The sequence below is a fragment of the Procambarus clarkii genome, chromosome 72, assembly GCF_040958095.1.
Source record: "Procambarus clarkii isolate CNS0578487 chromosome 72, FALCON_Pclarkii_2.0, whole genome shotgun sequence".
NCBI lineage: Eukaryota > Metazoa > Arthropoda > Malacostraca > Decapoda > Cambaridae > Procambarus > Procambarus clarkii.
The window spans coordinates 2,725,091-2,752,951 of record NC_091221.1 but is presented as its reverse complement, the minus strand read 5'-3'; the positions used below and the strand labels follow the sequence as shown (position 1 = coordinate 2,752,951).

General features: G+C 40.0%; 1 protein-coding gene across 2 annotated transcripts; it reads left to right on the top strand.

The window, feature by feature from the left end:
- The first annotated feature begins 529 nt into the window (after positions 1–529).
- AspRS (aspartyl-tRNA synthetase) lies at positions 530–27,861 on the top strand. Of its 2 annotated transcripts, XM_045767697.2 has the most exons (6): positions 530–699; positions 7,519–7,621; positions 11,030–11,207; positions 12,848–12,987; positions 17,605–17,712; positions 26,736–27,861. In XM_045767697.2, exons 1-6 carry the CDS (start codon positions 677–679, stop codon positions 27,774–27,776), a joined length of 1,593 nt encoding a protein of 530 aa, XP_045623653.1. In that variant the 5' UTR covers positions 530–676; the 3' UTR covers positions 27,777–27,861. The 2 variants fall into 2 exon arrangements, with proteins under 2 accessions (XP_045623653.1, XP_069168432.1); XM_069312331.1 differs by lacking the exon at positions 7,519–7,621 and having other exon boundaries at positions 572–699.

Sequence of the window (27,861 nt, the reverse complement as noted above, 5' to 3'; positions counted from 1 at the left end):
GGGTATGGTTTGCACCTTGTTATTCTAATAATGGATGTCTTCTCTGATAAGAGTTCAATCCCCGACAGTCCAAATGGTTGGGCACCATTCCTTCCCTCCCCCCCCCGTGCCATCACAAATCCTTAACCTGACTCCATCAAAATGCTATATAGTCTTTATAGCTTGGCGCTTTCCTTCCCTGAGAGTTCTCTTCCCTTCCCTTCTCTGATACGAGAGCGCTTTGTTAACAAACAAAGTAATACGAACAGTGCGCTAAGCATTGTTAATGGAAGCGCTAATTATATGATGAAGTTAGTTAGTTAGTTAGTTTAGTTCATTTATTATGCACCCCATACCCATCTTGTGGGCGGTAGTGGAAAGGGTTACAGAGGCACATAATGGGCTCAGGGACTGAACCCCACAATTCATATTGAATTTTGTAACTAGCTCATCAAGATTGTAACTTGCTTAGGTAAATATGATTAAGTGTCATGTATTTATTCAGACGAGAACAGCAGCGAACACAAACCAGCGCATATACGAACAAAATGGTTTGTGTGTACAAATTTCTCAGTGAACGAAGTTGTTTCTAACCCGGTATCCGAGATTACAGTAGACGACTTGAGAGTGTCTTGTATCCTGCCAGCTGGTGACGTGTGGCCGCGTGTCCTCCTCACACTACACTCCTCCTCTCACCATGGCCAATGAAAACAATGAGAAGTAAGTTACTAGTTGACTGCTGTCAGCCGTTAACATTATTATTAAGTAAAGTAGCCATCGATGACTCACACTCGGGGATCCCGGGAATGTGTCCCGGGGGATAGAAATGGTTGGGCACTTTTCCTCTCACCTCGTGCCTCTGTTCACCAAGCAATGAAATGTATTTGAGAGATGTTGTGGGGTTGTATTCCTGGGAGGGTCAGTAGTGTTACCTTGGGGTGGGGGGGGGGGAGTCCCTGCCTAATGTATCTCCTTGACATTATCTACTCAGCCCTTGACAAAAATGAGTTTCCGATTGGACTCTTCATTGACCTAAGAAAAGCCTTTGATACTGTTAATCACAACTACCTCTTACTTAAACTCCAGCATTATGGAATCCGAGGCCTTGCCCTTGACTACATCCGATCCTATCTTAGTGACAGACACCAATATGTAACCATCAATGATACAACTTCTTCCACTCTACCAATTACCGTTGGAGTGCCACAGGGCAGCATCTTAGGACCTCTTCTATTTCTTATATATATAAACGATCTGCCTAATGTCTCTAATATTCTCAAACCTATATTGTTTGCTGATGATACTACCCTTATCTACTCAAACCTCAATCCACATACACTAAATAATGTTGTGAATAATGAATTAAAAAAAGTCCACTTATGGATGTCAACGAACAAACTAACATTAAACATCGAAAAGACTTACTACATCTTATTTGGAAGCAAATCATCAAATGCAATTCAGCTACAGATAGACAACATTAACATCAGTAATAAAAATGATGGCAAGTTTCTTGGCCTATTCCTAGACAAGAGACTCAACTTCAGCACCCACATTCAACACATAACTAAGAAAGTCTCTAAGACAGTTGGTATACTCTCCAAAATCAGATATTATGTTCCTAACTCTGCTCTCCTCTCACTATATTATGCACTAATCTACCCCTATCTTAATTATGGTATCTGTGCATGGGGGTCTACCACTGCAAACCACCTTAAGCCCATCATCACACAGCAAAAATCTGCTATCAGAATAATAACTAACTCTGCTTTCAGACAACACTCAGCTCCCTTGTTTAAATCTCTAAACTTGCTAAATATTAACTCCCTCCACACATTCTCTTGTGTCAACTACATTTACAAAACCCTGTTCTTAAATGCAAACCATGCTCTGAAACTCTCCCTGGACAGATGTAATAGGACCCATTATCACCACACCAGAAATAAATATCTCTTTGATATCCCCAGGGTCAAACTTAATCTGTGTAAACACTCTATGCAAATTAAGGGACCTAGTCTATGGAACTCACTCCCTAGTGAATTGAAAAACTGTAAAACTTTTGCCTTATTTAAAAGCAAAACCAAAAAGTACCTAACTTCATCTATTTAGTTTCCTACACTGAGCTTTAAATTTGCTCTGTACCTAGTGGTACCCAATCTCCTAATTTTTATGTAATATCAAACAACCTTATCATTGTGTTCATTGCTGTCTTCTTTTATGTGCTAGCCATATGCTGTATTGTGACTACCAATTTTTGTCAACTACCATTCAAGCTGTCATTGCAATCAATCTTATATTGTTTCTGCTGTATTGTGCCTACCAATTTGTTGTCAACTACCATTTTAAGCTGTCATTGCAATCAATCATAGCTACCTTTGTGCTTTAATATACTGTACCTATAATTTTCTCTCATCTTTTTTTTTTTTTCATTCCATGTAATCTGTTATCATTTTTTTGTCTATAAATTTTGCAAGTATTTACCTCCTTAAAATTTTCTTAGATTAAGGACCTGCCCGAAACGCTGCGCGTGCTAGTGGCTTTACAAGACTGTAATTACCATAATTGTATCCTCACATTCCTTATGTACATTCTTGTATATGCATAAATAAATAAATAAATAAATAAATAAATGGAACCGCCTACCCGCCGAAGCCGTAACTGCCAAAAACTTAACTTTTAAAGCACAGCTGGAAAAGAACTGCAAGGCAAATGGGGGGACCATCGACAAGCCGCCGGCTTGTTGTCCTCGTCGAGGCCACTAGTGTTAGTGGCTCTCAGGTAAACTGATATTTATTTATTTATATACAAGAAGGTACATTGGGTTTATGAGAGTACAGAGCATTATAGTCTTACATTCTTCTAAAGCCATTAGCACGCACAGCGTTTCTGGCAGATCCTTAATCTAACATATAAGTTTAAGGAGGTAATTTCTAGCAAAAAAAAAAAAAAATGTTTACAGGTACATTGCAAGAAAGTATAAAAATGCATTGTATTAAAGTAATGTATAAAAAAATACATTGTATAAGAAAGTTGATAGAAAAAAATGTAGGTACATTAAAGTAAATTTAAGGGTTATCCACACGTACATTGTAGCTTAATTTGAGGATATATATCTGAGGGGTATATATATCTGCCAGAAACGCTATGCGTGTTAGTGGCTTTGTATGAATGTAAGAACACTAATGTTATATACTCACAAACCCAATGTGCATTCTTGTATGTAAATAAATAAATGTACATAGGCTTCCTGTCCCCGACTAAACGAATTACCGTACAGCCTAAGTTGCGGTCAAGAGCCTAGTCAGGGGTTCTTAACCAAGGGTATCCATAGCCCTTTGGTGTGAGAGAGGCGAATGAAACCCGATCTCTGAATAATTACCTGCCCGAAACGCTGCGCGTACTAGTGGCTTTACAAGATTGTAAATACTATGCTATGTATTCTCACAAACCCAATGTACCTTTTTGTATATAAATAAATAAATAAATTATAAAAGTTAGAATTGACTATTATTAGTAACTGCCTCGATTCCATGTTTTGATTGCACAAAATTAGCAAAAGCCTCATTAGTTGTAGGCAGCTTATTTATTTGTAATTTGCCATTTTTCTATAAATAAAAATTATATAATCCTTATGATTTTCTTTCAGCTGTTATGTTCCTAATCCATATGTAAAGTAAACCCAAGCTATTTGCATCATCCAAGGTCATACTGGTCCCCAATAGGACTACTTTGGTGATTTCTAACATTAGTGGAGGGGGTGTGGATACTTACTGGGTCATCCACTGGGGGTCTGTAATCATAAAAAAGGCAAGAACCCTTGGTCCACGCAATCTGCTGTCATGATTTATAGTGCCAGTGTTAAAACTTGACTGTTGTGCCACAATATTACTTGGATATAAGGATATGTGATAGGTTGTACAGTACAATATTAGCTTAGGCTGTGTTAGGCTCAGATAGGCTAGGTTAGAATGTATTAGCTTAGGTTCTGCTGTGTTAAGCTTGGCTGGATTAGATTAGATAGGTTTTAAATTTTACTTGTGTATGATGTGACTTATATTCTATTGTATAACAGACGGTTGTTGATTTTTTGCATGAATTTTTAAAACATACCTTTAACCCAATCTAACCTAATGTTGTGGTTTAGGGGAAGCATCAGCACAGAGTAGTATTTACCTGAGGGTCACTAACACTAGTGGTCTCGACAAGAACATGAAGCCGGTGGCTTATCAAAGTCCACCCCCCCCCCCTTCAGCAGGTTGGCAGTTCTATGGATTTATAACAGTATGTGTGAAAAGCATCTCCTGTTCTCAGTCCTACATTGAGGTTTGTTGAGCTTGAAACCATTATTCCTTGATTGTGTAACATCTGAGCTTTTGAAGAAATTGTCCGGACCAACATCCTCCAAATTGTTCAGTATTTTAAGTTTCAATGAGATTTTCCCTGTCATGCCTGGTTTGCATTGTTAGGCATGTGGCCCTCAACCGTTCCTGATACGAGAGATGACTTAGCTCTGAAATGACTTTAGTTGCCCGGTGTTGCACTCTCTCCATAGCAGCTATGCCCTTCTGTACAAAATACAAAATATAAGTAGTAGTATGTATAAAATGTATTTTCAAGTTAATATTTTTGGGGATTTGAAATGGGTTAATTAAATTTACATTATTTCTTGTAGGAAAATTTGTTTCAGTTTTTGAAATTTCAGTTTTCAAACCATGTCTGGGAATGGATTAAATTTGAAAATGGAGGTACCACTGTGCAGGGTATATCTAATAATCATTGATGTTCGTCGTGGATTTATACATTATCCAGAGGTTCCGCTTGGTTATTAATGCTCATTTGACAACCCGTGTCATCCATCTTGTTCCTTTCTTTTCTTTCTCCTTTTTGGCACATATTTTTGAATGAGTTTCGTGATGACCCTCTTGAAATTTTGCCATGATGCTTCCATGCTATGTTCACCTATCAGCGACCCCCCAGGAGATGTTTTGCAGTTCTTCTCTCATTCCTTGATAGTCTCCTCAATGGTAATCTAGAAATTCATTATCATTTACCTTTATTTGGTTTGTGTTCATAATCCACATTAAAATATGGTGATCACACGTTTACCGTCATTTTTGTTACGAAAACTACAAAACTGGTGCCAGATCTCCCTCTTTGCCCAAAAAGCTAGCTCGAAGATGTGAAAATGTAACAAAAATCTATTACTTTTGTAATATCTCCAGTGATATATGATATGGGCTGTGATTGAGGAATGCTTTACAGCTGTATCGAGACCCAAAGGACAAAATTTGCAGTGTTTACTGCTCACCCCAGGCAAAGTAGGAGTCATTTTTTTTTGTATAGTGTAGTATTGTATTTGTAGGTTGAACCAAGAGTTTTAACCCATTCTAACATTCAAATGCAAATTTATACATTATAATGGTGACAAATAATGAAAAAAGATAATGGTTTATAACTTCAATACATCTGTGTTGTCATGTACCAAGCAGTTGTTTATATTTTCTGAGATTATGCACTGTCATGTGCGAGAAAGGAAGTAATAAACCAGATGACTGCACACCATGAGATCAGAAGTATGGCAAGAGCCACATATTTTCTTCCTATCCAGGAGGATAGGAAGATATGAGAAAGACAAGAACTGCCCCTTAAGGGTGAGATTTAATAGGGTGAAACACATGATAGAAGTGCTTAGAAATGGCAGGAAATTGCAGTGTGATGAGGATGGCAAACTTTTGTCACTAAGACAAGACCGCTCAAAGGAAGACAGAGAAAAGCTGAAAATGAACCTCATTGAAGGAAAATGTTTAAATGGGAGTAGAAATGATAGAATTTTTTTTCTACAAAGTGTTAGGGACTGGAAAGCTAGTGAAATGGTACATAAAAACAAAGTAACAAAATCATTAGAGGAAACGGGAGTGGAGGACAAAAGGAAAGTGAACCTGTTCCTGAAAATTGTATATACCATCATAGATGGAGTGACATAAAAAATATTAGATCTGAAAGATATAATTCAGCTTAAGGTTTCCGATATTGTCGCACTGACAGAGACGAAACTTGAAGAAAATATTTTAAATGAGGTCATATTCCCAAGTGGCTACTCAGTATGGAGACGTGACAGGAAAACTAGAAAGGTGGAAAGAACACCTGAAGGAAGTTAATAATTGAAAACCCTCGAAATGTTGGCATGATGGCATTGCAGGTCTGGAATCGGGATGATAAACTGATGATTGTAAATGCCAACAGCCCACCAGTAAGCAACACATGGACAAAGGAGGAACTAGATGATAAACGATAGGGCCTGATAATGGTCACGAGAGATTATAGTGAAAGCATATACTGTAAAGATAAATCACGATTGTTGTTACTAGAGGACTTCGACTTTAAAGCAAGAATGGAGGACATTTGGACAGGCAGATTTGTAAACCTCATTTTGGAGGCATTCATGTATCAACATGTCAAGTAGGCCACAAGAATGAGGGAAGAGATGTTCTGTCAATACTGGATCTAATATTCACCAGGACAGAAGAAAAGATATTTGACATCCAGTACCTTCCTCCCTTGGGAAAGAGTGATCATGTCCTGTTGGACATTAAATATGCTTTGTGATATAATCTAGAAGAGAATGGGGACATTAAAACAGTTGATAAACTAGATTTCAAGAGAGCATTATGGGGAATTTAGAATTTTTTAACAAGTTTAATTGGACTGACTCGTTGCTAGGCAAGGAAGTAAATGAGATGTATGCAAATTTGCAAACTATACGATGAAGTCACACAAATATTCATACCAAAACAGAGATGCAGGACCAGAAAACAGGATTGGTTCAACAGAAATTGTGAGAGGGCTAAAGAGGAAAAAGACAAGAAAATGTGATCAATATCGGAAGGTGCCTAAGCCGCTTACATACCAGCACTACAAGTAAGCAAGAAACAATTACACAGCAGTGAGGAGAGAGGCAAAAAGGAACTTTGAAAAAGGGATAGTGGACAAATGTAAAACAGATCCAGGCCTTTTCTATAAATTCATTAAAAGCAAGCTGCATGTAAAGGACAAAATCCAGAGATTGAGAATGGGGAATAGGACTACTGAGAATGAAAAAGAAATGTGTGAAATGCTAAATGAACAGTTCCAAAGTGTGTTTGTACAAAATGAGAATTTCAAAGAGTCGGACCAAATACCAATTCCAGAGCACGCCATGGAATACATAGAGGTATCTCAAGACGAAGTGGAAAAAATTACTCATGTGGCTAGAAAGAAATAAAGCAGTTAGACCTGATGGAGTTTCACCTTGGGTGCTGCGAGAATGTGCAGCTGTGCTGAGCATTCCACTCCAATTAACACTATTGCACTCCCACAGAAGGCTCTTTAACTTTCCCCTTGTGCGCCAAGCATTTCGGGCGACCGCTCGGCGACACTGAAATGTTTATACTCTTTTCGGTCTGCTGACTTTAATTTTCCATGTATGTATTTAATTTTGTGTAATTGATGTGTGATTGCCAGATTGTAAATTTTCTTTTTGATTTTTGCTTTTACCTTCAGCTCCGAGGATGGACCAAGCAAGAAAGCCCTGAAGAAGGCACAGAAAGCTGCTGAGAAAGCAGCAAAGAAAGCTGAATATAAAGCTCAAAATGTCACACAGAGTGTAAGTTCAATTGTTTTGATTATTAAATGTCTTGTGCTTAAATTCTGTACTGTACTGTGTATAGTATTTGTTTCTGAACTCATTTGTGAGAGATACCATATTACTGTATAGTATTATATATACCATTTACCTATGTGGATTTAATACATTTACTGAGACACTAATAATCCATCTGCTTCTCTTCACATTTTCCATTTTGATTTAGCTAATTGAAATAGTGTAATTATTATTTTACACATACCAGCACCTGGTGCAGCTTGCAATCGAAAGCCGATTAGTTTTTATCTTTCTGAACAATAAAATTCAGAAATAGCAAATGTAAATAAAGAGAGGTCATGGAAATAGTTTTATAAAGCACCTGATGTATTAAATTGTATGTAAGGCATTCAAAACTTGTCTTTGCTTGTAGGACTGTAATAATTAATGACATCAGCCTTACAGCATGAGGTGGGTAGGGGTGAATAGGCACCGTTGACGGAATCAAATGTCTAATTTGATGTCAGGAACTTGTCTAATTGTTTCTCGAACACATCCACTTTTGTTCCAACAATATTTCTTATAATTGTTGTAAGGATATTGAATAGCCATGAACTTTTGATGTTCAGTGTGCTCTTTGATTGTGCCTATGACATCTCTACTCCACTGGGTCTATTCTGTATCTTTCACTCCTAATTACCTAAGTGTTTTTTCCCCTGTATGTTTTGCTGTGCACATTTGGGACCTGGCCTACCAATATCTTCCATGTATATTTTATGTGATACCCCTCTCGTCTCCTTTTTAGAGAGTACATTTTGAGTGCTTCGTTTCTCAATAATTTAGGTGCTTTACCATGTCCATGCTATATAAGTTTTGAATTCCTTCTACTTCAGCAATCTCTCCTGCTTTGGAAGGGAAAGTGAGTACTGAGCAATACTCAAGACAGAAAAGCACAAGTGATTTGAAAAGTAAGAACATTGTTATGGAATCCCTGGATTTGAAGGTTCTCATATTCTATCCTATTATTTTCCTGTCTGTTGCTGTTTGCTTTGTTATACTCATTGAATGTCATTATCTTTCTATGAGGAGATCTAATTGTGTCCTGTGTATTATATTTTTGTTAAGTTCTTAATTGTTACCATACCTAGGTGCAGTATCTGGAATATGTCACTGTTCAAAATTGTATTTTTGTTGGCCAGTCGAAGACTTTATTGATACTGTATTGGCTTATAGTTTCTTAATATCTGCTACTGAAATAATTTTGTGCTTTCATATACAGTAGTTGCAAAGGATGACATGAAACTTACGTATTTTTCTCTTTTGATCTGTATCTGATATGAGAAAGAGAAAATAATGGTGCAAGAACCATGTCTTGAGCTAGAGAATTAAGACTGTGCTCAGACTTAATTTTATTTGACTATTTCTCTTTGTATTCTTTCTGACAAAATTCATATCCATCGCCAATACTTAACCTGTTATTCCTTTGAACCTAATTTTATGGGCTACCCCACTATGGTCACTTTTATCAAGTAGTTTCAAAATCTACATTTAGTTTTCCTTTTAATGCTTCTGTGATTTTGTCATAGTTGTTGAGTAATTGTGAAAGGCAGGCTCTCTCTGCTCTAAATCCATGATGTGAAGATCATTGTTCTCCATAAAACTGGAGATTTGGCTCCTTATCATTTTCAAAAACTTAGTGTGAGATGGTAGTGCAACCAGTTTGTTATTTATAGCCAATACTTTACTACCTCTCTTGCAGAGTGGAGCTATGCCACCTGTATCTCACTAGTGTCCAGGCTTTTTCTCCATACTGCACCGAGTGCTTATACTACTGTTACTTGGCATTTTTTGTTTATAAATATAGAGTTGCTGGAGTTGGGACCTGGGCCTGCATGCATAGGCATGTTGTCAATTTCTCTTTCAAAGTCTGAACTGCTTGTGTAATGTTTACAAAGAGAAAACTGATGAGTTGCATCCTAAAAGGCTGCAAACGGAGCAGTTCGCAGTGCGGTATTGGAAACATAGGGATTGCTACCTCATGCTGAAAATAAATGGCAGGCATGCCAGAGGCAAGAGAAAACATTGCCTGTCACATGCCTAATGCCATTAAACAATGCACTATGAAATGCACACTAAGCCATGGGATGTGAAAATAACAAGTGTATTCATTTTAGTAGTATACCCCCGTTGAAAAACAGAGGTGCAACAGGTACTCAAGAGAGAACTCTATCAACATCAGAGGCCTGAGGCTGTTCAACACGCTTCCACTACACATGAGAGGCATAACTGGCCGACCCCTCACAGCATTCAAGAGAGAACTCGATAAGCACCTCCAAAGGATATCTGATCAACCAGGCTGTGATTCATACATCAGGCTGCGAGCAGCCTGGTTGACCAGTCCAGCAACGAGGAGGCCTGGTTGACGACCGGGCCATGGGGATGCTAAGCCCCGGAAACACTTCAAGGTTCAAGGTTCACTTAACACTATTCTAAGCCACATCTGAAAACAAATGTGAGAACACAAAGTGACTTGCATATACGCAATTGTGAAGCATAAAGGACATTGCATGGGAGAGGATGTTCCAGGAAATGCCCTAGAATATTTAGCTTTTCATAAAAAGCATAAATCAAATTCAGCTGAGGAATTGTATTAGTTACCAATGAATCTGGCTCAAATTGAGTGTCTCACTGACTAATGATCATGGGAGGTTGGCACGAGGTTGTTACCTCTAACTATCAGTTTATTTTTTTAGTATGAAGTTTCTCTAGGCTCTGAGCATTGGATGCTTTTGGTGATATATATGTGTTCTTCACTTTGGTGTAGGTATTTTATTGTTACACTTCCGTCACCTCGATGAGAATGAATCGTCATCTTTAGTGAGGGGAAGTCAGTATGGGGAGGCCAGCACAGAAATATGAAATATCTGTATTTTGTTAGCAGAGTTGGGCTGCCATATACTTTCAAGCATGATCCCACCAATAATAAACATGAAACTAAAATTTTGAATTTAATTTTCTACTAAGTAAAAAATGTTCTTGAGGGTGTTGGAGCCAAATTGTTACCAGTAAGTGCTTCTTTAGAGAACTGGGCAGGATTTTTAAGCAACATTTACACAGTGATATATATGCAGTATAGTTAATATTCTTTAAAGTAGATATTTCTATTTTAATATTTTAAATTATTACACACATTTGGAAGGTAACTTAAAATGCTTTATGCTTCTGGGTGTTACCACAAGAATGTATGATTAGAATTTGAATACACATACTAAAATGATTACAGTATTATATAGATTTGGAAATGTTCTGTTATTTTCTTTGGCTCATGCTATTTGTTACTACCACTTGACAGTATGCAGTATTAATTTATCATTTGCATCAATACCTTTGTTTCATGATGAATGGCTTTGGCTAATAATTAGTGTTTTACAGGATACCATCCAAGATGGGGCAGAAGTTGACTGTTCACTGGGTCTGTATGGAAATCTGACTATGAATAGGAGTCAAGAGAAATTACCAGTTAAACATACAGAGCTAAAGGATCTTGATACAAATTTAGCCAATCAAAATGTCACGCTTCGAGCTCGACTTCATACGAGTCGGGGGAAAGGTAAAATGCAAGAAGAGATTGTTCCAATTTAATAATCAATTGCAAGTATTGTGAATTTAAGATTAATGTGGAACTTAATGCCTGTGCAACCAGTAGCTCTCTGCTATTATTTTTGTTTTAATTCTGTATTTTATACTTTGTTTTATTATGTTTTTCTGTTTTCTTTCTTTTTCTCCTTATTAAAATTACAGTAAGTGTACCAGGACATTTGTCACCCTTTCCTGATATTCTTTCCACGGCCAAAAACAGTGGCATCAAATATCTAGGTGGAGGCACACTTCTTGGTGAGCAATAGGAATAAAGCTGAAAGTTGAGCTAGGTTTAACTGAGTTAATTGGCTTGTCAGCTCTGACTAGAGTAAGTTGATTTGGAGGATCAGTATCCTTATTAGTCTGAGATGATGTACAGTCTCCAGTAGCTACCTGTGCACTCTTTTTTGACCCCTGATGTGGCTGTACTGTATGTCCATTTGTTGGGCTACATGGGCATGTAAGTAAGAAAAGTTCAATTTGCACACCTTTCAAGTTTAGCAATTCTTAAGCATTTTTACCTAAATATACATACCATCTCGATGTATTGCACTCTACAACTCCACATTTCGATTTTGTATCCCTGAAAGTTAAATTTATGGGTGAACTCTGCAATTCTGGTGAATTGCAGAGCCCTCTACTCCAATTTAAATCCTCCTGTTGGTTGTTCTTGCCTTCAGCAAATTTGTGGTTTGCTAGAATAGACTGGGTATAACCCCACCCTGAAAGTTTTCTTCATCTGTAGGGAGGAAGATGTGTTAGCTAACCTCAGCCCTTTTTGTTAGAAAACAGATTAACAGAATTTGGTCATGTGAGGAAGTTGAGAGATGGAGCAGCAACGGTGTGTGTGGCAGTGGTGAGTGTAGTAAAGTGGTAATAGAAGACAGATACTGTACTGTACTTTCATTTCAGTACTCTACCATCCAGTCTCTCATTCCTCCTCTCTTCGTAATATATGCTTCATTCTAGAAATCCTTGCTATCCACACTTTCCATGCCATTGTTAATATTACACTGTTTCAGGTTTTTGGCTGGAGGTCTTGTAATATACTTCTGAAGACATTAGTGTAGAGGAATTATAATGGGGAGGCACATGTGTCCACCATTGTCCCACTCTGTGTGTGGCTACTTGCTTGCTTAACAACCATTGTCTCACTGTGTGTGGCTACTTACTTGCTTAACAACCATTGCCTATTTGATTTCAGTTCCTTTGCTTCTACTTTACCTCATCATATGCTCTTTCCATATTTATTTCTTTTTAACCTTCCCTTGCTTGAGCATTTCCATTTAAACAGGTACTTATTAACGTTAATCCTTAGACTACTACATTAAATTACACTTTAAAGTACAATGCCATAATTAGTTAAATGGGATTGTCTTTCCATATATGCTTCCTTAGGGGTTATTATAACTTCAGACATCTGTTCTTTTTCTTGGTTTCAAGAATTAATAATTAGAAGTGATATTATTTATTGCCACAACCTCACTCTATGAACACAGTTTGTAGTGTGTATACCAACCATAAGATGCTTAAAAACATTGTTGAACCCCAAGGGTTATATTGGAAGTATAATTTAAAATGCTATATAATGAATTGTATTTTTCTTTACAGGAAAGCAAGCATTTTTTGTGTTGAGAAGCAGAGAGCATACTGTTCAGTGTTTGATAGCTGTTGGTGAAATGGTATCCAAACAAATGATCAAATTTGTTTGCAATATTGCCAAGGAAAGCATTATTGACGTGGAAGGCAAGGTAGGCACTAGAGAATATATTGTTCCTTACACATTTAACCTTCCATGCTGGTGTTTATTTTTGGGCTACTTCCATAGACTGCATTTTTTTGTTTTTGAATGTTTAGAGCCTATGAAATTTTAAGAAAAAAAGTAGTATGGAAAATAAGCATAACATACTAGGTGCTATAGCTTGGTTGTGTTCGACTCTGAAAAGAGGATTTATACCCACACTATCAGCTAACAAAATTTCTCGGCATCCTCAAATATCTTATAAAATTTAAAAAAAAATAAAAGCAATTATGCAGCCCCCTCCTCCTGTTTTGTTAGTATAGTACTTATAGTGACAATAAGGATCATAGTACATATACTGATGTTCAACACAATAAGAAAGTAGGAATCGGACATAATGAATGTGGACAGACAACATTTTTTTCTATTTGTTGCAAAGACAGACTAAACTAACCTAACCTAACCTTCCTAGGCCTAATACACACTGAGGCCTAATATAGTACTGTACATGTGTGTGTGGCCTAAGAATATTTAAGCTGTGTTTTGGCTTCATTTTTTCAGACTATAAAGTGAATAGTACAAAATTCTACTATCTAATTCCTTAGTATGTCAGTGTTTCTACTATGGTGCACATAGTTACAAAAAGTACTATGTAAACAAGAGGATGGGATTAGATTATGGTACAGTGCTGCACCAATGACTTGCCATAATGTAGGTGTGGGAGGATGACTCGCACTTCCCGCTTTCCATCTAACAAAATAATTAGATTCTAAACAAATTTGGAGGTTATGGATTATGGCATATGACCAATGGTCATATGCCAAATCCAATATTTGCAGATGCACAGTTGCAATGTGTGCTGATATTCACAGATGTGGTCAACATACCACGGAAACCCCAAAAATGCTCAAGAGTGCTGTCTGCATTGGAAGAGTTAAAGATGAACTATCTTGATATGATAGTTAATTTTTGCATTCACAGCACAATGGTATATTTAACTTTATTATTAAGTTTCTGATGCAGTGTGTCCATATATATTCACTAGTTATGTTAAAACTGACGAGATTAGATTATCAGAAGTAATTTACTGTATCTACTTTTGGTAAGTACTCTGTATTTTACAGTTTTTTCTGGAGGGAGCCCCTTCAGCTCCCCGGAGCAATCCAAGCTGATATGTATATTATTAGACTTAGGAATCAGTCGGTGTGAATGGAGTTCTAGGCCTACTGGGGACCACGAGCCAGAACCTGGGCCCCCCCCCTTCCCCTCAGAGAGCCACGAAGAGCAAGGCCTATAGAAGTGTACACGTGTTTGGAGCATTCTATGTCTGCCATCAACCGGGCCAGGCACCCAGAAAAGTAAGCGCCTCAAAACAAACACCTGTTCTGGTTAAAACTACTACTGAAAGCTAACGAGTGGACAGAACTCCTCAAATGAAAAACGAGCAAACGAGCATGACGTCACACTTGTCGCGCTGCGTGTCTGCGCAGCAACCCCCTCCCTGGGAGGGGGAAAGGGGAGCCCCAGACCCCATCCCTCTGGCTATCCACCTGCAGTTCTCGGCTGATGTGATTGTGGCTCGGTCGTGTGGCTCCAGCTCCTGATTCTCTGTGTTGTGCTGTGCCTTGTGTCCAGTACTACTCTTACGGTAGGTGCGAGCTGGGCGTAATATTCACAGGGACTCGGGCTGCATGTGCTTAGGGTTCCCTTACCTGAGTGCCTTGTAAGTACCACCCTTGGGGCTTTTGGTTATCTTCCCTAAGTCACCTTGAGGTCTACCTCTGTTGGTCTCTTGCTGCTTGGTGATTGACCGCCCTGGGAGTGTTGGGGGTTTCCTCCTCCCTTGTTTACCTTGGGGCAAGTGGTAGTTTTGCACTGTTAGGGGCATGGGGTACTGTGCAGCTAGTTTTCACCTATTACAGCAGCCGGCTCTGTTCCTCCTGGGTGCGTTGTCCTCTTGTGGGGTTTTTCTTTTAATTTTTGTTTCTGCCTGGTGGAGTTGGGGTCTGCTCGTTCTTCTACCCCCAGTTATAGTAGGGTCTTGATCGCCTGTGTTCGGTGGTACCCCCTGCTTGGCCTCCCCCCCCCGTGAGTGGACACGTCCCGGGGGTTCAGTTTTAGTAGTTTGTTTGATAGCCTTGGGTGCCAGTTAGCAGTACCCCGTCTGGGCTTAACCTTAGTGATAACAGTCTAAAGGTCCTGGGAAACCTAAGGGGTCTAATGGATGCGACCCCTGGGTTCCCTCTCATCTTGTGTGAGTTTGAGGGTTGTCCCCCTTGTCTCAGGGCGACACTCATTTTTTTTCCCTCCGTCATGCTGCCTTTTGGGTCGGTGACACCTTCGACCTGGAGTCCTGCGAGCATTGTTGCTTGTGTCTCCATTCACCCGATCCACTGTTGACATTTTCTGGGTGCAGGCGGCTCAGGCATTGAATGCTAGGTTAAGGTTGCTGCAACGTGCTTGGTTGATTGCTACCCCGGATGCCCCGAGTCTGCCCTGCTTTGCTTATAGGGACCCGAATTTAGGGGTGTTGGTTGCTTTGGGCCTTCGTACATTCCGCTCCCCCTCATTCTACCCCCTGCTGTGGTTCCTTCTGGTACCCCCTTTTCCCCTTGCTTTCTTTTCCCCTTGCTTCCAGCTCCAAAGTGTCTTGAGGGATTCGGGGTTGGGTCGGGTTTTAGAGGATTCTTAGACATGGGCAGTTTCAGGGGTTGCCCCTTCTGGGGTGGCGACGGAGGCATTTGAGTTGGTTCCTCCAGCCGTTGTGTATGGGTATGACCAGTGGGTCCCTCTTCCTTAGTGTTTTTACGGCTGCCCCGGGTTTTTCTTTTGAGGCCGGGTCTTTGGAGGACGATTTGGCCCTGGGTCCTGATGTGAAGGTTCCCTGCGGTTTGGGGGGAGGGCTGACTTGGGGGCCATGGGCCCCATTGGACCCCTTCTGGGTTTTCCTACCCTCTGAGTGGGGCTTACTGTTATGTGGAGTGGGGGTTTTCACCCCCCCCCCCCCTCTACGTACAAGTTGGTTTGGGTGTCGGCCCCTCCCTGGGTTCGGTTCTGTGTCGCTTTGGGTCCATTGGTTCCGTCCTTACTGTGGGTAATTTTAAGGTCCACGGTTATTCAACATCCTCCCAGCAAGTATAAGAAATATTGCCGGAACAACCATGTAAATCTACTAGAGAAAACTAAATAATTTTCTCCAAGGAGTTCCGGACCAACTGGGCTGTGGTGAGAATGTGGGCCTGCGGGCCGCTCCAAGCAACAGCCTAGTGGACCAAGCTCTCACAAGTCAAGTCTGGCCTCGGGCTGGGCTTGGGGAGTAGAACTCCCAGAACCCCATCAACCAGGTAACCACTTTCTCAACATTCTTATCTAGGATATGTATTCTTCTTCTACATGTTTTAGGATCCTGCATGACCATTGGTCATCCTGTATGACCATTGGTCACGTATGCCAATGGGCCCATATGAGTATCAGTGATTTTGTGCTTGATTATCGAGGATCTTGAAGGTTCGAGAAGAACTTCGATAATTAAAAACTTGTTGGAACGTCTGTTGATTTCTGGTGAGGATTACCTCCAGTTCTCTATAGGACTCGTTGGTACTCTTCAGTACTACTTATCGTCTTTCAATACTATATCTAATTATTTTATGATCACATCTTATCTCGGTAATCAACCCTTCCGGCAACCCTTCCTCCCCCCTTCAGTCGGCATTTTTTTCGCGTGCTTTGACATCCAGCCACGAACTGACAGGTGGATAGCCGGCGTGATGGGGTTGGGGCTTCCCCTTCCCCTCCCGAGCAGGGGTGCAGACAAGCGGCGCGGCAAGTGTGATGTCATGCTCGTTTGCTCGTTTTTCATTTGGGGAGTTCTGTTCACTCGTTAGCTTTCAGTAGTAGTTTTAACCAGAATAGGGGTTTGTTTTGAGGCGCTTACCTTTCTGGGTGCCTGGCCCAGTCGAAGTCAGACATAGAATGCTCCAAACACATGTGCACTTCTGTAGGCCATTGCTCCTCGTGCCTCTCTGAGGGGGTCAGGTACTGGCTCGTGGTCCCCAGTAGGCCTAGAACTCCATTCACAGTAACTGATGCCCAAGATTAATAATATACATATCAGGTTGGATAGCTCCGGGGGAGCTTCCTGGTCTCGCCCAAAAAATGGTGTTTCATTACATTCAACACTGTTTTTTTTTTTTTTTTTTAACAATTCTACTTCTGAATAATTTATACAGTATACTGCTTTAACATTGCCTCAACAAATTTACTTCAAATTGCTGAGAAAAACAGTACATGGAGCAAACTTTATTACAGATAACATTTTTGCACACAAATCATGTTTCTTGATAGGGGCATGAAGTGTTCAAGTGTTTGCATACAGAATATACACAGGCATTCCCTAATTAGTGCTGCTCTGTATAACACTGTTTATTATTGGATCATTTTTTCCTACAAAAAAAAAAAAATATAAGTGTGCAGGGAAGTAGGGTGGTGGGGGTTGGAAGTGACAAATATTTGTGCTAGATGGGTATTGGGTGAATGGCAGTGCCAGTATTTATTGTTGGAAATGAATACAATCACAAATAAAAACAAAACAAATGAAAACAAAATTATATTGATTTATTTTTTATAGGTTGTGATGGCAGGAAATAAAGTTGAGTCTTGTAGTATACAGGATGTTGAAATTTATGCCACCAAGGTGTTTGTTGTCTCGGCTTCTGCACAACGACTACCATTGCAGGTATGAAAAATCCCAAATGTATCATGTCCATATAAGCTTATTGCCTTAAAGTGTGAGATATTGTATTCTTTAAGGTAAGAGTATTGTATTGGAAATCACTGACAAATTTAAGATTTTTTCCTAAATTGCTGTAAAAATACAATTTGAACAATTGGTGATATTGTTGTGTGCTTGGAAGATGTCTTGTTAGCTCTAGATGATTTGTCTTTAGGACAGTGGTTCAGGATTTTTCATAAATTTGCTCTTCTATATATGTTTGTATATCTTAAATACATCATAGTATTTGAGTACATCACATTTACCAGTCTCCGTGGTGTAGTGGTAAGACACTCGCCTGGTGTTCCACCAGTGCTTTGTCATAGGTTCGTATCCTGGCCGGGGAGGATTTACTGGGCGCAAATCCTTAACTGTAGCCTCTATTTAACTCGACAGTAAAATGGGTACTTGGTTGTAAAAACGATTCTTCGTGGCAGGGATCGTATTCCAGGGACCTGCCCGAAACGCTACGCGTACTAGAAGCTGTACAAGAATGTAACAACTCTTGTATATATCTCAAAAAAAAAAGAGAGAGAAAAAAAAAATAAGTGCCCTATTCTTTGGAGCTTGTGTTATTACCTATAGGAATGAACCAGCAAACTTTGCAACTGATTACCAAAAGCTTAACCCTTCAACTGCAATCAAAGATGTGATCACCATTAATCCATAACCCCTGGGCGGTGCAGCTATTAACACTTTAACGCCGACAACACCGCTGTGTGCATGAAAAAAAAATTAAAAATATTTATTTTCCTTCAAAAATTGTTAAAATGTGTTCCCAAATCACAGCAAAAATAACAACAAAGTCGTAGGTGACATATTTTGTCCGTAATACCTCACCCCTTACCAACATACCTCCTCCCACCATACTATGCACATTGCTAATTCTCACCACACTGCTGCTCTTATCAGAATCCTGATCACTAAATTTTGTAAATGAATAATTTTCCACAAGTTTATTTTGTAAAGGAACAAGAGAAGTTGTTTCAAGACCACTGGATTTGTGATCCTGTGGTCCTGGGTTCGATCTCGGGCGCTGGTGAGAAACAATGGGCAGAGTTTCTTTCACCATATGCCCCTGTTACCTAGCAGTAAAATAGGTACCTGGATGTTAGTCAGCTGTCACGGGCTGCTTCCTGGGGGTGGAGGTCCTGGTTGAGGACCAGGCCGCAGGGACACCAAAGCTCCAAAATCATCTCAAGATAACCTTAAAATAACCGCGTGTTGCCACATATATTTTTCAATAATTTGTTCTGTGTATTTTTAATGCGGTTTTATTTGTTTTTTTTTATCGCATATGATGCATATTTGTGACCTTTACAATATGTATACAGTAGAACGTTCATAATGTTCCATGGAACTGTGATACATGTCAGTAATGTGTCCACAATAAATGTTTGTCACAATATTACGTGGTAAAAATTCACTAAAATTACAATATGTACAGTTTCACATACTATTTACACAGTAACACACTGTATTACACTCTCAGTACTTTGGAGGTGAGTAATAATCAACGAAGTAGTCCATGGTACACAGTGCGACTTTGCTCTCATTGCACCAGGTAGATAGATTTTTGCATTCTATTTCTTCGTTCTGTGTGCTTGCAAATAACGCACTCACATACACCCTTGGCTTTAGTACTTGTAGGTGGTATGTAGCCAAGCTTGTAAAGCATAATATAATATTGAAAATATTATAGGAAAAGATCAATCTGTAAGGTAGTCTTGAAAAGATAGCTTTGTAAGGTCCCACACAGGAAGAGATTCAGCCAGCCTCGAAGAGTGTCCGTCAATCTAAAAGAGATCCTGGCATTCTGGAAGAGATGCAGCCAGCCTCAAAGAGTGTCCGTGAGTCAAGAAGAGATTCAGCTAATCTTGAAAATATTCATGGAAAACACCACCATGGAAGCCGCTAACACTGTTCATCTATGCTACTTGTATTAGATGCATCATCACTGAATGCAGAAAATGATTCATCTATGTATCAACTATATAAATTGGACATGAGGCAACAGTGGTGCTCAGAGCTGCAACTGGATACTCTCGCTGTATCATCCTTACATGTGCTGTATCACTTGCATCCGACCTTTGTGTTAGGTCCTTATTGCGCCTAGCTTCACCAATATCATGACCTTATGTTCTTCAAACAATAAAGTCTGAATTTCACCAACAGAGTGCAATCTTTCAACACTGTCGGACAGGTGTTTGAGAGCCAGAGGCGCGTGGCCACCCATGGTTGCTCACTCAGTACTAACCCAGCCACAAAAAGGTTCGCTCAGTGTTTGGCAGGTAGGAGGCTCCATTACGACAATCTTTCTTTGTTTCAAATGTGTTCCATTTGTTTTGTATTTTTCATTTACGTCTCGACAATGGAGCAGCCTACCCGACAGTGAACGAAGCTTTACGGCATTTGTCCGTTTTCCAAATTGTTTCAACCATTTTTTTTATTTTTCGTTTTTTTTTTATTTAAGAAACGTGGAGCAGCCAACCTGCCGACCACCGAACGAACCTTTTTGACATTTGTTGTATTTTGAAAAATTTAATTTCTTTGTTCTACAAAAAAGTCAATGCTTTGCAACATCTCAGCAGTCACCCCTTTATATCTCAGCATCATTAGCATCTTTAAACAAAAAAAACATAATTTATTTGCATCGTCAGAGGCGTCCGAGAAGCAGCGCGACACCCCCAATGTGGTGTTGACGTTACTCAATCGAGCGTTCGCCATACAAGACGAATTGTTGCCGATCGGGCTGGTCGTTACCCAAAATGTTCGCTATATGAGGCGATCATTATTCGAGGTACCACTGTATATCACAATACACACTATTGAATAATATTACTGCAAAAAAAAAAAACTAAGAAAAAATCAGAGACATTGCAATAATTAGGTAATATCTTTGTTGCAACTCCTGCCTGACAGCTTGGGCAGAGCTAACCGGCTCCAACGATTAGTCTGTCAACACCTCAGTTTTGCCAGACTTCCTCACCCTTTTGCGGTCAAAAAATGTCGCCCTATGATTTTTTTTCCCCCTGTGGTCGGGAAACACAAATGAACACTTTTATCAGACGAAAAAAATTTGAATTTTTTTATTTCTTGCACACAGCGGTGTTGATGGCTATTAAGGCTGTGGCAGCTTAATCCTTAGACCGCGCAATACATATATATAGATGATTTGAGTAACATTACCGATACCGCGCAATACATTAATAGCTGTTTTAGTGTCTAGCGCTTTAATTTAACCCTTAAACTGCGCATGGCGTATATATACGCCCTGAGTAACATGTCCCATGGTGCGCATGGTGTATATATACGCCATAGGGTGCCAGGCCTGATTCAAATGGCCCGCGGCTACACGGGGTTCACAGTAGCTTCCTCAGGGCTCTTGTAAACAGATGCCATTTTAAAAAAAAATCGTGGGCAATATTCTCAGGTGTGAGAGGCACAGTACTGTTGGAGCAACCAAGGCCGGCGCACGCAGCATGAGCGAACAGCATTGCTGTTCAGCTTGTGACCACAGCATCGCCGAAAAATGTCAAAATAAATATATAATTGTTATTATTTAGCGATGACAATATTACAGATGACCCATGACTGTGATATAAATAACCAGGGTTGTGATAATAGCGGGATTGTTGTAATAATTAGCGCTGTGGGAGGAGTGATGCTGAGAGATGGAGGGAGACAGCATTGTTAACTGACTGTGTGGCTAGCTGTTATTGTTTGCATTCACCATACCAGGTCAGTGGTTCTCTATGGTGAACACAAATGTAGATACTTATATATAATGTGTGTATTAGTGTAATAACAGCAAAAGGATTATGCTGGGAGGAGCCATATGGGTGACGGAGGTGACGTCATCTGCACGATTTGTCTAGCTGTTTAGAGGGTGGCCACTATGCTCTTTGGGTGCACTACAAGCTTAGGTGTACAGTTACCGTGCATAAAACATGTAGATATTTACATATAATATGTGTATATAGGGTAATAACACTGCAATCAGTATTGTTGGGGTAGAAAGTTTAGTGTGTGTGACCTTGAAAGAGTGAGGGAGCCGCCATCTGTGTATAGCGACGACTCTTAGTGCTTGAACTAACTATATCAGCTTAGCTGTACAGTTGTGGTGAACAAAATATATACATACTTATATATAACGTCTGTATATAGTGTAATAACACCACAAATGGTATTATTGGGGGAGACAGTTTAGTGCGTGTGTTGAGGGAGTGGCAGCGAGTGGCTGGCTGGTGTGTGGCAGTAACTCTTCGTTGCTTTTCGACTCACAATACCAACTTAGTGGTTCGTTATGGTGACCAAAACATGCAGATACTTATATATAACCTGTGTATAGAGTGTAATAGCAGCAAAACTATATGTTTATTGTTTTATAAACATAATAATTGAATCACTAATATGCACATCATACTTTTGAGTATAGCGATTATTCACCACTTTTATTATATAAATATATTACAATACACACTATTGAATAATATTACTGATAAAAAACTAAGAAAAAATCAATCGGAGACATTGAAACAATTAGGTAATAATATCTTTGTGGCAACTCCCATCTGTCAGTGCGGGTGACACTGACCGGGTCTGACGACCGCTCTCTCAACGCCCACTTTTTGCCAGACTTCCTCGGTCAATTGCGCCAAAAATATGTCACCTACGATTTTTTTTTATTTTTTCCGTGCTCAGGGGACACAAATTCGAATTTTTTTTTTTCTTGTGCACAGGGGTGTAAATGTCCCCAGGACCCCTGAGCAGTGTAAGGATTAAACGCCCAGCGTGGGATAGGGGCAGCTATAGTGTAGGCACAATCCGATAGTTGGCAGACGCCACCTAGAAAAAAAATCATGGCCAACATTCCTGGGTGTGAGAGTCTCGGTACCGAGCGAGCTACCAAGGCTGACGCAAGCACCATGAGCTAACAGCACCGCTGTTCAGCTTGTGACCACAGCATTGCCTAAAAATGTCAAAATATATATGTACATGCTATTATTTAGCGATGATAGTATTACAGAAGACCCTTGACTGTGATAAAACTGACCAGGATTCTGATAATAGCAGAATTGTGGTGATATTTAGCGCTGTGCTCCATGGTGGGAGGAGTAATGCTAAAGTAGGGAGGGTGGTGGCGTAGTCTTCTGACTGTGTATGACCACCTTTTATTGACTGGACTTACCATACCAGCTTAGTGGTTCGCTATGGTGAACACAAATGTAGATACTTATGTATGTGTATATAGAGTGTAATAACAGCAATAGGAGTATGTTGGGAGCCACCATGTTGGTGAGGGAAGGTGCATCATCTGCATGACATGTTTTGTTAACTGGTTGCCACTATGGTCTTTGGGCATCATACCAGCTTATTTGTACAGGTATGGTGAATAAAACATGTAGATACTTATATATAATGTGTGTGTATATAGTGTAATAACACCACAAACAGTATTGTTGGAGGAGAAATATTAGTGCGTCTGGCCTTGAGGGCGGCCGTCACCAGCTGACTGTGTGAATAGCTACGTCTTACTGCCTTTACTCACCATACAAGCTTAGATGTACAGTTATGGTGAACAAAACATGTAGATACTTATATTTAACAGTCTGTGTATAGTGAATAAAAGCAAAAACAGTATGGTGGGAGGATTATGTTGGCGAGTGAGGTGAGTGAGGGAGTGATGGCGAGTGGCTGGCTGGCTGGTGTGTGGTGGCCACTCTTCGTTGCTTTTTGACACACAATACCAACTTAGTGGTTCATTATAGGTGAGCAAAACATACAGATACTTATATATAACCTGTGTACATAGTGTAATAACAGCAAAACTATTTGTTTATTGTTTTATGAACATAATAATTGAATCACTAATATGCACACCATATTTTTGAGTACAGCGATGGTTCACACATTTTATTATATAAATATATCACAATACACACTATTGAATAATATTACTGCAAAAAAACAAAGAAGAAATCAGAGACATTGAAATAATTAGGCAATATCATCTTTGTGGCAACCCCAGCCGGACAGCTGGGGCGGAGCAGACCTCGTCTGGCGACTGCTCTGTAAGTCTTTTTTGCCAGACTTCCCTGCCCTATTGTGGCCAAAATATGCTACCTACGATTTTTTTGTTATTTTTCCATGATCAGGGAACACAAACAAACACTTTTATAAGACGAAAGAATTATTATTATTTTTTTTTTTTTTGCGCCTGTGGGTGTTGAAGGCAAAAAGGCCCTTAGCGGTCTGAAGGTTAAGGGTTAAGAACATTATATAACCAAACACTATATGGAGACCATAAAAACAAAATTAATTTATCGAATAACTGTTCAATATGGTTAAAGTCCTTGCATGGCTATTTACTTTGGTGAAGAATTACCGGACAGTGTCCTAATTCTCCTTATCTTGAGGTTATCTTGAGATGATTTCGGGGCTTTTTAGTGTCCCTGCGGCCCGGTCCTCGACCAGGCCTCCACCCCCAGGAAGCAGCCCGTGACAGCTGACTAACACCCAGGTACCTATTTTACTGCTAGGTAACAGGGGCATAGGGTGAAAGAAACTCTGCCCATTGTTTCTCGCCGGCGCCTGGGATCGAACCCAGGACCACAGGCTCACAAGTCCCGCGTGCTGTCCGCTCGGCCGACCGGCTCCCTTATACTCCACTTTAGATATAATAAATAATATATAGACCATGACCCTGTGCATGTCTCACTAATAATAAACCATTCCACATACAGACCAACCATCTTGTTTACACTATACCCTGTCTAGTTTCTTTATTTCTCAATTAGAGAGTTTCTAAAATTCTCCTAGCAGGCCTGGTCAGACAATGGGGATGTTGATCCTTGGAACCAACGCAAGGTAATGTCTGGAATCCACAGTAGAGTTTAGAGGTGAGACACAAGAGCTGTGGGTGGCTCATCCCCTTCAAGCTCAACTAGGAGATTACAATTGTGAAGGGTAAACTTCATCCCTCACAGAAAAATACCATAATGAGACCCAATCTCAATCAAGAGAAACCATCCTAAACAATATGGCACAAATGAAAAACCCAACCAACTGTATTAGTTTCCAGTGCAAGTCTTGTATAGTAGTGAATGCTTTAAGGCCCTTAACATAAGGTATTTTCCTATACTTTCTGGAGTGCCGATAGATGCACACTCCTCTATTTACATTCCTTCCTCATGCTGTCTAAACTCGATTATGACTGTCCTGCTTACTCATCTGCCTCTCCTTCATCATCTTAATGCTCTGCACCATACTGGGTTATGCCTCAGCTCTGGTAATTTTTGCTTGTCCCCGACCTGAGCCTATATGTTGACACCAGTGTCCTGTCTCTACAGGATCGTCATGATCATTACTGTCTTCGTTACCTTGTGCGGTCCCTTAACATCCTCACTCTCGCTTATGTCATGCTTTGACAGTTGCCCCTCCCGTTCACCACCTTCCTCTTTCTGTATGGTTGTCTCGCTTGCAAGATTCTCGAGATTTAGGTTCGTGTTACCAATATTTCTCCTCGTGTCGTTCCAGCGTTGCCCCCATGGAGGATCCCACTTCAAATGTTTTGCGAAACTTTGACCCACATAGCAAAGGTTTCTACCCTTCCTACAGTTCTGAAATGCCTTTTCCTTGCCCAATTTTCTTCACACTCCCACTCCATTGTTGTCTTCACAGATGGGTCTAAGTCAGCTGAGGGTGTAGGCTACTCTTTTGCATTTCCTGACCATACCTGTGTGTGTCACCTGTCCCCAGAGACTACTATCTTCATTGCAGAACTTTATATAATTTTGTATACTCTGTCAACTGCTTTTTCACTGTCAACAATCCTTTGTTGTTGTTATAGTTGACTCTCGCAGTGCCCTCATGGCACTGGAGTCATTTAATCCTATCCATCCTGTGGTAGTTGAAATTCAACACTGGCTGTTTCTAATCTCCAGCAGATTTAAGACGGTAGAGTTTTGCTGGGTTCCCAGCCATATTGGTGTTTCCATAAATCATTGTGTGGACACTTCAGCAAGGAGGCTAACTGCACTTGTCCTATTTCCCACAAAGGCATTCCTTATTCTGACTTCTATCCAGTCATTCATTCCTCAATCCGTGCTCATTGGCAGGGTGGTTGATCTTGTGTTACTGTAACAAACTTAAGGGTCAAACTTAAGCGTGTCCTCATGGCCTTCCTCCTCCCATAGTAACCGGCAGTGGGATGTGGTTCTAGCAAGGCTGCGTATTGGCCATACACGTTTAACTCTCGGGCATTTAATGGAGCACCGCCCTGCTCCTTATTGTCCAAACTGCATTGTCCCTCTTACGGTTGTGCATATCCTTGTTAAATGTCTTGACTTCCAGGATGTGCGTGCGTCTTGCTTCCCGATTGTCCCTAGCTGTCACCTGCCCATCGATGGAATCTTGGTGGAAACAGATACAGTACCTTTGATATTGCTCGCCATATACGCATTTGTTCTCGTATTAGCATCTTTAGTGATTTTAGTACCTTTTGTATATCCTTCAACTTTGATGGTGCTACATAGTCACCCCGACTTGGTGCCTTCTTTTGATAATTATTTACTTCTTGTATAGCAGTAGTTTTCCCTCTTATAGTTATCCACCTAACACTTACTAAACTTCAGTCATTGTCTCTGTTCAGCAACTTATAAGAGCATCAATTACCCAATGTCCACTTTTATACAATGTCTACTTTATACTTCAAATGTCACTATTGTTCATCCTTTCTATATATTTTCATCTATTTCAGTACTTTATTTACATTTAGAAAGGCAAAGAGTAAGTGGGGACACGAGTAAAGATTTCTTAGTCCGTCTTCATATGGATGGTTTCTAATTCCTGGGATTAGCTTTGTTCCCTTTCTCTGCACATGCTTAAGTGAATTTGTCTTTTATAGTACAGTGCTCACTGTACTGCATAATCTGAATGTTGTGCAAGTACACAAAAGATTTTGTTTAAGTAATTTATATTTACAGATAGAAGATGCTATGCGACCAGAAGGAGATGATCCAGATGGCATACAAATCAAGGTAAATCAGGACACTAGATTAGACAATCGTGTTTTGGATCTGCGGACACCTACCAATCAAGCAATCTTTAGGCTGGAAGCAGGAGTTTGCCATCTGTTCAGGGAAGCACTCAAGATGCGTGGTTTTACTGAAATCATGTGTCCCAAGCTCATCTCTTCTGCATCAGAAGGTGGAGCAAATGTGTTTGGCATGAAATATTTTGATAAAGAAGCTTTTCTGGCTCAGAGTCCTCAGTTGTACAAGCAAATGGCTATTGCTGCTGATTTTGGCAAAGTTTTCACCATTGGTCCAGTTTTCAGAGCTGAGAACTCAAATACTCATAGGCATCTAACTGAATTTGTTGGACTAGATTTGGAGATGGCATTTACCCACCATTACCATGAAGTTATGACTGTTATTGGTAGTATGTTCACAGAGATTTTTAGAGGACTTCGAGACAATTATGCCGATGAGATTGCTACAGTGAACAATCAGTTCCCAGCTGAGCCTTTTAAGTTTTTAGATCCACCATTATGTCTAGAGTACAAGGAAGGAGTGGCTATGTTGAAAGAGGCAGGAATAGAGATGGATGAAACTGAAGACTTAAGTACACCAAATGAGAAATTGTTAGGGCGATTGGTTAAGGCCAAGTATGATACAGATTTTTATATCTTAGACAAGTTTCCTCTGAGTGTAAGGCCATTTTATACCATGCCCGATCCCAGCAATCCAAAATGGAGTAACTCTTATGACATGTTCATGCGTGGGGAAGAGATCTTATCAGGTGCTCAGCGAATTCATGATGCCGATTTCTTGGTGGAGAGAGCCAAAATTCATGAAATTCCAATTGACACTATTCAGTCCTATGTAGATTCTTTCAAATATGGTTGCCCACCTCATGCTGGTGGAGGGATTGGTTTGGAGAGAGTGACTATGCTGTACCTGGGCCTGGACAACATACGCAAAACATCCATGTTCCCCCGAGATCCGAAGAGAATCACACCCTAGTGACTGCAGTTTCCAGTAGTGTTTGGACAATTTTTAAATGTTCACAACTGTTAACTCAAGAAATAAAATTAAAAAAAAAAAAAAA

Coding starts and splice junctions, on each gene's coding strand:
- AspRS (XM_045767697.2), top strand. CDS start 677: ATGGCCAATGAAAACAATGAGAA. Junction 7,622..11,029: donor CTCAAAATGTCACACAGAGT/GTAAGTTCAATT, acceptor AGTGTTTTACAG/GATACCATCCAAGATGGGGC. Junction 11,208..12,847: donor TCATACGAGTCGGGGGAAAG/GTAAAATGCAAG, acceptor TTTTCTTTACAG/GAAAGCAAGCATTTTTTGTG.